Source organism: Spinacia oleracea, chromosome 1, assembly GCF_020520425.1.
Source record: "Spinacia oleracea cultivar Varoflay chromosome 1, BTI_SOV_V1, whole genome shotgun sequence".
NCBI classification, from domain to species: domain Eukaryota; kingdom Viridiplantae; phylum Streptophyta; class Magnoliopsida; order Caryophyllales; family Amaranthaceae; genus Spinacia; species Spinacia oleracea.
The window spans coordinates 79682076-79697547 of record NC_079487.1 but is presented as its reverse complement, the minus strand read 5'-3'; the positions used below and the strand labels follow the sequence as shown (position 1 = coordinate 79697547).

Sequence of the window (15472 nt, the reverse complement as noted above, 5' to 3'; positions counted from 1 at the left end):
AGGTCCTTATAAAGCTTGTCGCCTCCGGGGTGTACGGAGTAAGGTGTGAAGTGTCCTTCTTTCATCAACTGGTTCTTTATTTCTTCACACTTCATTGGAACACACCATCGACCCTCATAGCGAATGCTACCATCATCATGCATCTTAAAAGGTCCTATTTCACCATTCTCCATTTTGGACATCACCCTTTTTAGCTTGACATCATCAGGTTGACCACTTCTAATCTTCTCAAATATGGTAGGGGTAATAGTCATATCATATAGTTTTATTTCAGATTCCACCTCTCCATGCTCCTTAATCTCCAAGTTCAACCTCGAGAATTCCTCACACAACTTATCTGGGAGTACCCACATAGAATTGACTGAATGACTGGATTTCCTGCTCAACGCATCCGCCACTACATTGGCTTTCCCCTCATGGTATTGTATCTCAAGGTCATAATCTTTGATAAGTTCTAGCCATCTCCTTTGTCTCATATTTAACTCCTTCTGCGTGAAAATGTACTTGAGGCTCTTATGGTCTGTGAATATCTTGCAGGTTACCCCATACAAATAGTGTCTCCATATCTTGAGTGCAAAAACAACTGCAGCTAACTCCAGATCATGAGTAGGGTAGTTTTCCTCAAACGGTTTCAATTGTCTAGAAGCATAAGCCACAACTTTACCATTTTGCATAAGAACACACCCTAAACCTTTCTTTGAAGCGTCACTATAAACATCAAACCCTTCATCTCCAGATGGCAATGTCAGCACCGGGGCTGTGGTTAACCTTGTTTTCAATTCTTGGAAAGATTCTTCACATTTATCATCCCATTGAAACTTCACAGTTTTCTTCATAAGGTTGGTTAGGGGTCTCGCAATCCTCGAAAAGTCTTTCACAAATCTACGGTAATAACCAGCTAAACCCAAAAAGCTACGAATCTCAGTCACATTAGTAGGTTTAGGCCAACTCATTACAGCTTGAACCTTTGAGGGGTCTACGGAAACTCCTTCCTTTGAGATGATATGACCTAAGAAAGCTACCTCGTTTCTCCAAAAATCGCACTTAGACAATTTTGCATACAATCTTTTCTCTCTCAAGGTCTCTAAAATCACACGCAGATGTTGTTCATGATCTTCAGGGGTCTTAGAGTATATCAAAATATCATCAATGAACACTACCACAAATTGATCAAGGTAGGGTCTAAATACACGATTCATGAGGTCCATAAAAACGGCTGGGGCATTGGTTAACCCAAATGGCATAACTGTGAACTCATAATGGCCATACCTTGTTCTAAAAGCAGTCTTTGCTACGTCTTTTTCCGCAATTCTCAACTGATAGTACCCAGATCTTAAGTCAATCTTAGAGAAGGTTCCAGCACCCTTCAGCTGGTCAAAAAGGTCATCTATACGAGGCAATGGATACTTGTTTTTTTATCGTGACTTGATTTAGCTCCCTATAATCTATACATAACCTCAAGCTTCCATCCTTCTTCTTCACGAAGAGCATAGGGGCTCCCCATGGTGACACACTTGGCCTAATATATCCTTTATTCAACAAATCCTCTATCTGATTCTTCAACTCCTTCATCTCGGCAGGGGCCATACGATAAGGTGCTTTAGAAATTGGCGCAGTTCCTGGAATCAACTCTATGGTGAACTCAACTTCTCTATCTGGGGGCATCTCTGGAATATCCTCAGGGAATACGTCAGGAAACTCCTTAACAACCAAAATATCACTTAATTCACTATCTTCTCTCCCCAAATCTTGAATCTGATACAGGTAGGCTTCCTGTCCTTTTCTAAGGTACTTATGCATAGCTAAGGCTGATATGATCTTCACCCCAGGTTTGGTTACAATGCCCTGGTAGGATATTCTATTCCCATTTGGACCTTTTAGAACAACTTTTTGATCATGACACTCTATTTGGGCTCTATATTTTCCCAACAAATCCATTCCCAATATGACATCCAAATCATCCAGATTGAACTCTATAAGGTCTCCTGGTAGTATAGTCCCGCTAATGTTTATTGAAACATCCTTATAAAGTTTTCTACATGACACTACCTCTCCAGTTGGAATAGAAATTTGAGCAGAAATATGAGAAGAAGGTTCCAGACCTAATTTCTTAACTAGGGCAGGTGATATGAATGAATGTGAAGCTCCAGAATCAAAAAGTACATATGCAGGAATAGAGTTTATAAGAAAAGTACCAGTCACCACATTAGCCTCTCCATTAGCCTGAGCTTGGTTCATCACAATATCCTCCCCTTGTTGCCACCATTCACATTCCCATTGCTGCTATTCGGGGTAGACAAGGTCTTGTTAGGGCCATTTTGAGCAGATTGGCTCCCTGAAGGGTTACCTTGATTGTTGTTATTCCTGAAATTGTTCTGCCTCCCTTGTTGTTGTTGACCCCCATTTTTCTTAGCATAGCACTCAAACTCACGATGTCCCATCTTCTTGCAACCAAAGCACTGCACAGCATTCCCCTTACAATCAACCCCTGGGTGGTCCTTCCTACACTGTTTGCAATAGTAGTATCTCTCATTCCTTTTTCCGTTCCCATTCCCATACTTCTGGTTCTGCCCTTGGTTTTGGGGTTTCCCTCCATTGTTTCCTCGATAATTGTTGTTATTTCCATGGTATCCTCCACCCGGACCTTGATTACCATTGTTGTACCTAGGCCTCTTATCCCCATAGCCTCCAGAATTTCCCCCACTCTGATTGATGTTCCTCGAATCTCCTTCCTTTCTCTTACCCCTAGACTTGATTTCCTCCTCCAGTTTCTCAACTCTGTAGTGACTCGCTGCGCTAACATAAGCTTCTTGCAAGGTTCGGCATCCCAAAACAATCACAACCTTCTGGGTGTCAAAGTTCAAACCTCGAATGAATTTGTTGGCCTTAGCTCTCTCATCAGGGACCATAGTAGGTGCAAACCTGGCTAGCTCTAGGAACTTAGAATGATACTCTTGGACAGACATGTTTCTCTGCCTAAGGTCAGCAAACTCATCGAATTTTTGCATTTTCACATGTTCAGGGTAAAACCTATCCCTCATAGCATCCTTAAAGGCCTCCCAGTTAAATCCAGGTTCAACAACTAGGTCAGCTCGGGAGGTGGACCACCAAATATCAGCTTCTCCCTTAAGATAATAGGTTGCAGAAGGGATTCTCTCTTCCTCAGGGCACCCTATAGCCTCAAATAGTTTATCAAATTCACAGATCCAGTTTTCTAGGATACTAGGGTCCTCTTCACCTTGGAAGTAAGGTGGGTTTCTACTGGCGACTTTCTTAGCATAGTCAGGATTGTTGTTTCCATTGTTGTTGTTGTTGTTGTTGTTGTTCAACAAAGCCGCTCCTAAGGTTTGGGTCAGTTCTGTGAGTTGCTGAAGCCGTTCAGCCAATTCAGCATTAATGGGAGGACGATTGTTCCTTCCTGACATGGTTATCTGCACCAAAGGATTGATGTATTCCTCAATTAATTACTACTCTCTTCTAGTTTACGTGTACATTCAGACAATTTAATCACAACAATTTCACCAGACAGAATTTACAAAGATTTCCACCTCATATAATTCATAACAATACCCAACACATAGAACGGGTAACAATTCTCTTTAATATTTCAATAATGTAATCAATTGACATCAAATATCCCAATAGGATCTGTACAATAACGAAAGCAAACTTAACTAAACAAGTAAAAAAACTAATAGATGAAAATGTACCCTTGGTCTAAATAAACTATTCCTATGACTACTTCTATTCCATGAGTGGCCACATGGCCCCACTACTAAGTCTTTTCAAAATCTCACTCATCAAACTCTTCTTCGGGATCTTCTTCTTCAGGGTCTTCTTCTTCAGGGTCTTCTTCTATTGGGTTTTCTTCTATTGGGAGGTCCACTCGCATATCATCTTCCACTTCATCCCTCTCACCTCCCATTCCTTCATTCTCTAACGTGGGTGGTTCGGCATCGATTACTTCCCCCATCTCATTTTCAGGTTCCCATTTTGACCAAGCCTCCATCAACCTCGTCGAGACATACTCAATGGTAAGGAACCATTGACCCTCATATCTGTATTTGGTTGGGTGAATCTCCCCTTCTTCTGTGAGAACATCATCATACATTTCCATAATTGGGATCCAAGGCTCATAACGTGGTATGGTTTTGAGTAGGACGTCTATTATCCTAGGGTGTGTGTCATAGTTGTTCAGGTCTCCTAGGAGATCTCCCCATTCTTCACAACGTTCCTTTACTCTTTCTACATAGGGAGGTATATCCTCATGTTGTCCCATCCTTAGGTTGTAGGGGTACATTGGGTGGTCCTCCATCTACCACAAAAGAAAAAAATAACAACTAATTACTTACCCCCTTTATCCCATTATTGGAATTCTAAACATATAATAATCAATTATAAATCAAAATTAAAATTAAAAAAAAAAATCATACAGATGTATCCAAATTTATCACCAGTAACAACCATCATATGAAATTTTATTTCAAAGTAAGCATGAGTTTGACATTCTAAACTATAATTTGGTTCATGGTTCCCTAACATAAATCAAAACATCTCCTAATTGAAAATTCCCTTAATTTCTCCCCCAAAAAGAGGGCATTTGCTGAGGACTTCTGTTAGGTTATGATACATATGACAATTCATAAATCATGCGGAAACAACCATTAAGCCAGGAATACATATTATTTACACATAATCATTTAGCATAGTTTAGATGCATACTCTTTGTTGCGTGCCTTCCCTAGCTGCGCCCGAACCGAACAAGAACAAGTTTTTAGGACTCCAAGTGTCGTCCCTCCGTAGATAGTCCACAACACGTCCGGATCCGCCTTAAGATTGACCAACTAGAATCGCCCTTAAGGTACTATTATTTTCGGCACTTTTAGGCAAATGTGTGACTGAATTTTTCTCTCAAAACTCACTTTGAATACTTGAAAACTCTTTTTAAATATGTGACCCTAGGCACCTATTTATAGAGTTATGGAAAAGGATTTGGAATCCTATTAAGATACTAATTTATTTAATTATAACCCTACTAGGACTCTAATTAAATAATCATTATCTAATAGTTTTAGGATTTAATCATATTTCGAATCCCGATTGCTTTAGGATTCCCGCACAAGCATTGCACGAGCACCGTACACCCGCGCAAGCCTTGCGGCCCACGCTAGGCGCACAGCGCTCGGCCCACTGCTGCTGTGCTCTCGCGCGCGCGCCCCAGGCCTTGGCTGGGCCTGGCCTTGCGCTGGGCCTGGTCGAGGCTTGGCACGCGATGGTGCGTGTTGGCTCGCTGGGCGATGGCCTGGCTTCGTGATGGGCCTTCGTCTAGCGGGCCTCGTCCGATGCTAATTCGTACGATACGCTTCCGATTAAATTCCCGATTCCGGAATTCATTTCCGATACGAACAATATTTAATATTTCCGATTCCGGAATCAATTTCCGTTTCGAACAAATATTTAATATTTCCGTTTCCGGAATATTTTCCGATTCCGATAATATTTCCGATTCTGACAATATTTCCGTTTCCGGCAATATTTCCGATTCCGGCAATATTTCCATTTCCAATAATATTTTCCGATACGTACCATGTTTCCGTTTCCGGCAACATCTACGACTTGGATAATATTTATATTTCCGATACGATCCATATTTCCGTTTCCGGCAATATCATCGTTTCCGGAGTATTCATTTCTTGCCTGTGACGATCTCAGCTCCCACTGAAACCAAGATCCGTCGATTCCGAATATCCATAGATGGAGTATTTAATGCCATTAAATACTTGATCCGTTTACGTACTATTTGTGTGACCCTACGGGTTCAGTCAAGAGTAAGCTGTGGATTAATATCATTAATTCCACTTGAACTGAAGCGGCCTCTAGCTAGGCATTCAGCTCACTTGATCTCACTGAATTATTAACTTGTTAATTAATACTGAACCGCATTTATTAGACTTTAACATTGAATGCATACTTGGACCAAGGGCATTATTTCCTTCAACTTCCTTGTTGTCGCTCAACACTACGTCAATCTTTTCTCCCGAACAGAAAGGACAAAAACATCCAGTTACACTAGACAGATCCGGTAGTGGCATCTCTTTTATTTCTAGGTCCTCTTCTTGGTTTCGTGTAGATGCAGGAGGGGGCATAGGCTCTATTTTAATTCCTTCATAAACTTCATGTTTAACGAGTGTAACACCATATAAATCTTCTATGCATTTCACCCATACATCTTCTCCTTGTACCCAAGCATCAAACTCCTCTGGTATGTTCTCGTAATTAGGCAAGTAGGTAAGACTCATCTACAACACAAAATACTTAACATGTAAACACATAATAAAATACAAAAATAAGTAGCACATAAAAGCATGATAAACTTCGCTCAACCTCACTAACGGATTTTCCAAGTTTTAATTCCTAATTAATTCATTTGAAGATCCTAATATTTATTTAACATTAACCAATTTAGTCCTAAAACCTATTGCTCTGCGTACCAATTTGTAACACCCCCAATTTCCATACCTGTTTAGGTCTTATAGTGGAAGCATAAATTAATAAATTAAGGGCATTACCGCCACATTTAGGCTACAACCCAAATGTAAGGCTATATTTTCCAACAATAATCCAACCTTTATAAATGAACCAACATTGCCATAATTAAATAACTTAAACCAACTACCCAAAATATCGTTACAAACTGAATTAAATAAAACCAACTGTTTGTCTCTAGGTGATCTACGTTATTAATAACTTGATACTAGTTGTTGTGAAATGGTCGCTCATGACGTGCCACGCATACCTGTAAATTGAAAAAAACATGTACAAAAGGGAAACCACAAATCAGTGGAAATTGAGTAAGTACTACTTCACCCTGTAAAACATTTTTGAAAACCTTTTCCCTTACTTTGGAAAACATTTTATTTTAAAACATTTCACGCACAAATAGCACATAGCAAGCACACGCACACAACCCATAATTTAATAGTTAATTAATTACTCAGAGGTAAGAGAACAAGATAATTCCACCATAAATGTAGTTCGAGACTACCACCCTAATGGGTGTAACCACCAAAATAGGTCTTAGTCCTTAAGTGTGCACACCCCCCAGTGAGTGTTTTTAACTCAAAGGAGTAGAATAAGCCTAGGTCGTGCTAGTTAGCTCCGACTAAAATATTGAGACACGATGTGTCATACCACCAATGTGTTCATCACCTTAGGGGATCCTGCCTAAGATGTCTTACCAACTAAGAATATGTTTATCTTTACGTAAATGTTGTTCTATACGTAGCACTGGCGTGGTCACATACACAAAGTAATTAATGGATATCAAAATCACATACTCTTGCACATTTCCAGAAATTGACAAACTATTACGTACACTTCTAATTGCAACAATCCAAATTCATGAGTACCACTTTATTCTGATTATGCATGTCAGGTTGATAAAACCATAAACTCACCATAAATTGTCCAAGACAAAGTAATAACCTTACGCTAAACTACATGACCTGCCTTGTGACTAAGTTTAATGATCAAACACACGGGTCATGCACATGAACTTGATAAAATAGCTACTGGTAGTGTATATATATACCCAAAAGCATTTTGAACATGGAAATCAATTACATAAGAAGAAAGAGTCTATTATGACATTACTGATCTTAATGAATTTGCAAAAGTCATATAACCCACATATACATATTACACATAGTCACGTTAAAATAATATTTTCATAGGGTTAAGGTAGTGAACATAGTAACTTACCTTAACAAGCTTAGTATCACCAACAGCACACGTAAACACCAGTACGTATCCTCACGCTCTACGCACTCTACATACAAGCATGACATAATTGACGTCAATATATATACGATCTGGGTGTAGCTACACCTATAAGAACTCTATGTATATATATATAATACGAGTATAGAGGTTTAAAGATTCTCCAAAACTAAGCTCTATTAGTATGTCAACTTAGCATGGTTACCATTTATATTATCGTTTAAGTGTATGGGTCAAATAAAACAAGAAAGATGGTGCATTTACTTCACATTCCTCTTTTATATTATTAATGGAGGAAATAAGGAATTGAGGGCAATGATGTAGTAGCTCTTGGAAGTCCACGTGATATTCCAATCAAATAATCAAGGCTAAATGAAGTAAGGTTCCTTTTATTTTTGAAATCCGATTATACGGGAATGACAAGGTCGAATAATAAGGAAAACTATACTCTGTTTGAGACGACACATTACCTTTGTTCAAGCTCGGCTCCTAGTGCTAACAGACCGGGTGTAAAGAGGAAGGCGAGGGCTTGAAGACGGTAGTCCTTACGGTAGAATCCGGTGATGTTTAATGGTGTTTCGGTGTAACCGAAAGTAGGTAGAAATCCACTTCAATTCGGCGCTCGAGGTTTTCCTGCGGTTTCTTATGCACGGCTCCTGGTGGTGTTTTGTGAGTGTACGAGGGTTTTGAAAAAAATGTTGTATTAGGGTTTTGTACTATTATTTATATGGAAGGAGGATGATAAGGCTGTTCAGAATACGGTTACGATTACTAGCGTAAATTTAGGGATGATGATGTTTATCTTTTTGTTAGTAGCAAATCCTAGACTAATAGGTTACGAGAGGTGATAAGTATGGAGTTTGTTTTACATGAAGATAAGAACTCTCTCTGGTTTTTTTTTTTTAGAAAGGAACATGAATGAGGTGCTAGGCTTACCATTATCTTAGATAATATTAGAAGCTAGTGTTATAAAAGTATTCCACAAAATAAAAGGTGTTATTATATAACTAAGGTTATAATTTTATACTATCATATATTATACATCTATATTATTATATGACTAAGGCTATAAATCTAAGGTTATTTATATTATTTTCCTTAGTGAAATATGGGATATTTGGTGTGTGGGGGCAAGTTCAAGAAATCTGGAAAGAAGAGGAATGCTAAGAAAGGTGGCAACAAAGCCAGCCAGACTAAGCAACCAGCTGGCGCCAAATCTGAAAAGAGGAAGGTCAGTCAACCCACTTCTGAATCCGAATGCTTCGACTACAAGAAGAAGGGGCATTGGAAGAGAGATTGCTTGAATATAAAGGAAGATCAGAAGAACGGAACAGTCGTTCCATCTTCAGGTATTTTCGTTATAGACTGTATACTTGCTAATTCAACTTCTTGGGTATTAGATACAGGTTGTGGCTCACACTTATGTTCCAATCCACAGGGACTAAGAAGAAGTAGAAAGTTAAGCAAGGGTGAAGTCGACCTACGAGTGGGAAATGGAGCACGGATTGCTGCATTAGGTGTAGGAACTTATTATTTGTCGTTGCCCTCTGGGCTAGTTTTGGAACTGGAAGAGTGTTTCCATGTTCCAAGTCTTACTAAAAACATCATTTCAGTTTCTTGCTTAGATGCTAAGGGATTTTCCTTTTTAATAAAAGACAATAGTTGTTCGTTTTATTTTAAAGAGATGTTTTATGGATCTGCTAGATTAGTCAATGGACTTTATTTATTAGATCACGACAAACAAGTTTATAACATAAATACCAAAAAGGCCAAAAAGGATGATTCAGATCTCACCTATCTGTGGCATTGTCGATTAGGCCATATTAACTTGAAACGCTTAGAAAGACTTCAAAAGGAAGGAATTCTAGAACCATTTAACTTAGAGGATTATGGTAAATGCGAATCATGTTTACTTGGCAAAATGACAAAGCAACCTTTCTCTAAAGTTGGAGAAAGAGCAACTGAACTATTGGGTTTAATCCATACAGATGTATGTGGACCAATGAGTACAAATGCTAGAGGTGGTTTCAGCTACTTTATCACTTTCACTGATGACTTCAGTAGATATGGTTATGTCTACCTAATGAAGCATAAGTCTGAATCCTTTGACAAATTCAAGGAATTTCAGAGTGAAGTAGAGAATCATTTAGGCAAGAAGATTAAGGCACTACGGTCTGATAGAGGCGGTGAATATTTGAGCTATGAATTTGATGACCATCTGAAAGAATGTGGAATTCTATCAGAATTGACTCCTCCTGGAACACCACAATGGAACGGTGTGTCGGAACGGAGGAACAGAACCTTGCTAGACATGGTCAGGTCAATGATGGGTCAGGCCGAACTTCCAATAGAATTTTGGGGACATGCACTAAATACAGCTGCACTCACTATAAATAGAGCTCCGTCTAAAGCTGTCGAAAAGACTCCATATGAGTTATGGTTTGGAAAGCCTCCAAATGTGTCTTTTATTAAGATTTGGGGATGTGAAGTATACGTCAAACGATTAATTTCAGACAAACTTCATCCAAAATCTGACAAATGTATCCTTGTGGGCTATCCAAAGGAAACAAAGGGGTATTACTTCTACAATAAATCTGAGAACAAGGTGTTTGTTGCTCGAGATGGTGTCTTTTTGGAGAAAGATCACATTTCCAAAATGACAAGTGGGAGAAAGTAGACCTCGAAGAACTTCGAGTCGAACAACAAACTCTAGAGAATGCTCAAGATGACATTCAGGATGAAACTCATAGATCTTTAGAAGAATCTGGTGAGAATCATGGTCAATCTAGAAATGTTACCCCGCGTAGATCGCAAAGATATAGATCTCAACCGGAAAGGTACTTAGGTATTTTGACGAACGAGAGCTATGACGTTCTATTACTTGAAAGTGATGAACCTGCGACTTACAAACAAGCTATGACGAGCCCTAGCTCCAAGCAATGGCAAGAAGCCATGCAATCTGAATTAGACTCCATGTCTGAAAACCAAGTATGGGATTGGTCGATTTGCCAGATGGCTACCAAGCCATTGGAAGCAAATGGGTTTTCAAACTGGAAAAGGACAAGGATGGGAAACTTGAAGTTTTCAAAGCTAGATTGGTTGCAAAATGTTACAGGCAAGTCCACGGTGTGGATTACGATGAAACCTTTTCACCAGTTGCAATGCTAAAGTCTATTCGGATAATGTTAGCAATCGCTGCATATTACGATTACGAAATATGGCAGATGGATGTCAAAACCGCTTTCTTAAACGGCGTTTTAACAGAAACTGTGTTCATGACACAGCCTGAAGGTTTTGAGGATCCAAAGAATGCTAAAAAGGTATGCAAGCTAAAGAAATCAATCAACGGATTGAAGCAGGCATCAAGGAGTTGGAATATACGTTTTGATGAAGCAGTCAGTGACTTTGGTTTCATCAAGAACGCAGACGAATCTTGTGTATACAAGAAGGTCAGTGGGAGAAAAATTGCTTTTCTAGTATTATATGTTGACGACATATTACTTATCGGAAATGACATTCCTATGTTGAACTCTGTCAAGATTTGGCTTGGGAAATGTTTTTCGACGAAGGATCTAGGAGAAGCACAGTACATATTGGGCATCAAGATTTACAGAGATAGATCTAAAAAGATGATTGGACTTAGTCAAAGCACTTATATCAATAAGGTGCTTGATAGGTTCAAGATGGCAGACTCCAAGCGAGGCTACCTACCCATGTCTCATGGAATGACTCTAAGCAAGACTCAGTGCCCAAAAACACTTGATGAGCATAAACGAATGAATGGGATTCCATATGCATCATTGATTGGTTTAATAATGTATGCTATGATATGTACACGCTCGGATGTTGCGTACGCACTCAGTGCTACGAGCAGATACCAGTCAGACCCAGGAGAGGCACATTGGACTGCTGCCAAGAATATTCTGAAGTACCTGAAAAGGCACAAAGATGACTTCCTGGTCTATGGTGGAGATGATGAATTAATTGTTAAAGGCTATACGGACGCAAGTTTCCAAACCGACAAAGATGATTTCAGATCACAGTCTGGGTTTGTCTTCTGCCTCAACGGAGGTGCAGTAAGCTGGAAAAGTGCTAAGTAAAGCACCATTGCGGATTCTACAACTGAAGCAGAGTACATTGCTGCACATGAAGCAGCAAAGGAAGCTATATGGCTAAGGAAGTTCATAGGTGAACTAGGTGTAGTCCCCTCCATTAAAGGACCAATAGCCTGTATTGTGATAATAACGGAGCTATTGCACAGGCAAAGGAGCCTAGACACCACCAAAGAGTCAAGCATGTACTTCGTAGATTTCACCTTCTACGAGAGTTCGTTGAAAGAAAAGAAGTCGAGATAAGCAAGATTGGAACTGATGACAACATATCAGATCCATTGACTAAACCTCTGCCGCAGGCGAAGCACAACTCGCACACTGTAGCCATGGGAATCAAGCATATTGGAGAATGGCTTTGATGTCCTTATTTAATGTTTTAAAGTTTTAGAGTTTAAATCTTTGTAAAACATTATTGGTTAATCATTCACAATAAATGAATAGAATTCATTTTTCCATTTAATTTGTGGTTTATTAAATGATGAGTCCCTTCAATTTGACGATATATTCAAGATAGACTGTCAGGACCAGTCCTGTGACTAAGAAATGTCTATCAAGTGAACTTGAATGTCAAAGGTTGAAAATGGTCCCTGGTCGGAGTTTTCTATAAAATTGGACGCATAGAAAACGTTAGACGACTAGAATGCAAGATAACTAGTAGTTCTGTTTCTTGAACTATGTGGACATGGCAATGTCCTAAATCATTTGAATAGATACTTACTTTGGGAAGACTAGTATCGGACAGACCTATGAAACCTTACTGTAAGAGATGAAAATCTGTCATAAGTAAATTTCATTAAAATTATTAGACACTAAATCCTCAATACCTGAGTGATTTGAGATTACTTGTTTGAGAACTGGTTGCTTTGACGTTGACCAACCGTCGCACCGTAAAAGGAGGCTATAAAGGCAACGCTCAGGTAATCACCTATCAAACGAAGTCTAATCTCAAGATCGCAAGATTGGGACTGTCCTCCCATAAATCGGGATGAGATGCTTAAAAGTTGTACAAGGCCACTCGGAGAGCTAGAAACTGTGAAATGCATGGCCGTGCTCGGATGAATCATAGGCTATGATTATCTGTTTATTTGATCAGTTGAACTCTGAAACCGAGAAACACCTCTGGACATAATAAGGATGACAACTCTTACCTTATGTTCAAGAGCAAGCATCGAGCGACAAAGGAAATTAGGAAATGCACACTTGTCCTTAGGTGGGAGACTGAAGGAAATAATGCCCTTGGTCCAAGTATGCATTCAATGTTAAGTCTAATAAATGCGGTTCAGTATTAATTAACAAGTTAATAATTCAGTGAGATCAAGTGAGCTAAATGCCTAGCTAGAGGCCGCTTCAGTTCAAGTGGAATTAATGATATTAATCCACAACGTACTCTTGACTGAACCCGTAGGGTCACACAAATAGTACGTAAACGGATCAAGTATTTAATGGCATTAAATACTTTATCTATGGATATTCGAAATCGACAGATCTTGGTTTCAGTGGGAGCTGAGATCGTCACAAGCAAGTGAATACTCCGAAAACGATGATATTGCCGGAAACGGAAATATGGATCGTATCGGAAATATAAATATTATCCAAGTCGTAGATGTTGCCGGAAAAGGAAACATGGTACGTATCGGAAAATATTATCGGAAATGGAAATATTGCCGGAATCGGAAATATTGCCGGAAACGGAAATATTGTCAGAATCGGAAATATATCGGAATCGGAAAATAATTTCGGAAACGGAAATATTAAATATTTGTTCGAAACGGAAATTAATTCCGGAATCGGAAATATTTAATATTGTTCGTATCGGAAATGAATTCCGGAATCGGGAATTTAATCGGAAGCGTATCGTACGAATTAGCATCGGACGAGGCCCACTAGACGAAGGCCCAGCACGAAGCCAGGCCATCGACCAGCGAGCCACACGCACCATCGCACGCCAAGCCTCGACCAGGCCCAGCGCAAGGCCAGGCCCAGCCAAGGCCTGGGGCGCGCGCGCGAGAGCACAGCAGCAGTGGGCCGAGCGCTGTGCGCCTAGCGTGGGCCGCAAGGCTTACGCGGGTGTACGGTGCTCGTGAAATGCTTGTGCGGGAATCCTAAAGCAATCGGGATTCGAAATATGATTAAATCCTAAAACTATTAGATAATGATTATTTAATAGAGTCCTAGCAGGATTCTAATTAAACTAATTATTATCCTAATAGGATTATAATTCCTTTTCCATACCTCTATAAATAAGTGCCTAGGGTCATAATTTATAGATACAATTGAAGTATTCAAAGGGTAAGTTTTTGAAAGAAAAATCAGCCATACACTTGCAAACACAATAGCCGAAATTCCTAGTAACCTTAAGGGCGATTCTAGTTGGTCTAACTTGAGGCGGATCCGGACGTACTGTGGACTATCTACGGAGGGACGACATTTGGAGTCCTAAGGCTTGTTCTTGTTCGGTTCGGGCGCAGCTAGGGAGGGCACGCTACAAAGTGTATGCTCCTAAATTATGCTAAATGATTATGTGTAAATAATATGTTTCCTGGCATTAAGGTTTTCCGCATGATTTATGTTTTGTCATATGTATCATAACCTAACAGCTCTTAGCTATAGACCTATAGTATTTGTTGTTCAAAAGTGGGAACAATACTTGATGGGCAGTCGTTTTATCATCAAGACTGATCAAAAAAGCTTGAAATGGCTTTTGCAACAGAAGATTTCAACACCTTTTCAGCAGTTCTGGCTTTCAAAACTTATTGGTTTTGATTATGAAATACAATATAGGAGTAGGCAAGAGAATGTTGTAGCAGATGCACTTTCAAGGGTGCAAGGATCTGATATTTTGTGTATGGAAATTTCTATTGTTTCTTCTAACTTAGAAGAACAGATTAAGAATAGTTACCAAGATGATGTAGTTTTCCAACAAGTAGTCCAGCAACTTCAACAACAACATAGTCATCCTTCTTTCTCTTTCAACGCTGGGTTATTAAGAAGGCATGGCAAGATTGTGGTGGGTAATGACATGGATTTTAAGGCTGCAATTAGTACATTGAAATCACTCTTCACCCGAGGGAGGACATGCTGGGATAGATTTAACCCTCAAGAGAGTAAAGAGTGTGTTTTATTGGAAAGGGATGACTAAGACTGTTAGACAGTTTGTCAGAGATTGTGTAACTTGTCAAGCTGCTAAATATGATTCATCTGCTTATCCTGGTTTGTTACAGCCACTTCCAGTACCAGAGGAGGTCTGGGTAGAAATTTCAATGGACTTTATCACAGGCTTACCTAAGTTTATGGGAAATGAAGTTATTTTTGTAGTGGTGGACAGATTAGTAAATACGCTCATTTTGTTCCATTAGCTCATCCTTTTACAGCAATCCAAGTTTCTCAAGCTTATCTAGATAAAATTTTCAAGCTACATGGGTGGCCAAGAAGTATTGTTAGTGACAGAGATACAATCTTCCTTAGAAACTTCTGGAAAGGACTGTTCTCTTTACATGGTACAGAATTTTTATTATCTTCTTCTTACCATCCTGAGACAGATGGACAAACAGAAGTAGTGAATAGATGTTTGGAGTGTTACT

General features: G+C 39.4%; 1 protein-coding gene across 1 annotated transcript; it reads right to left on the bottom strand.

The window, feature by feature from the left end:
- Nucleotides 1-2237: 2237 nt before the first annotated feature.
- On the bottom strand, nt 2238-3425 carry LOC130465465 (uncharacterized). Its single transcript, XM_056834234.1, has one exon. The coding sequence runs from the start codon at nt 3423-3425 to the stop codon at nt 2238-2240; it is 1188 nt and encodes a 395-aa protein (XP_056690212.1).
- Nucleotides 3426-15472: the final 12047 nt, after the last annotated feature.

Coding starts and splice junctions, on each gene's coding strand:
- LOC130465465 (XM_056834234.1), bottom strand. CDS start 3,425: ATGTCAGGAAGGAACAATCGTCCTCCCATTAATGCTGAATTGGCTGAA.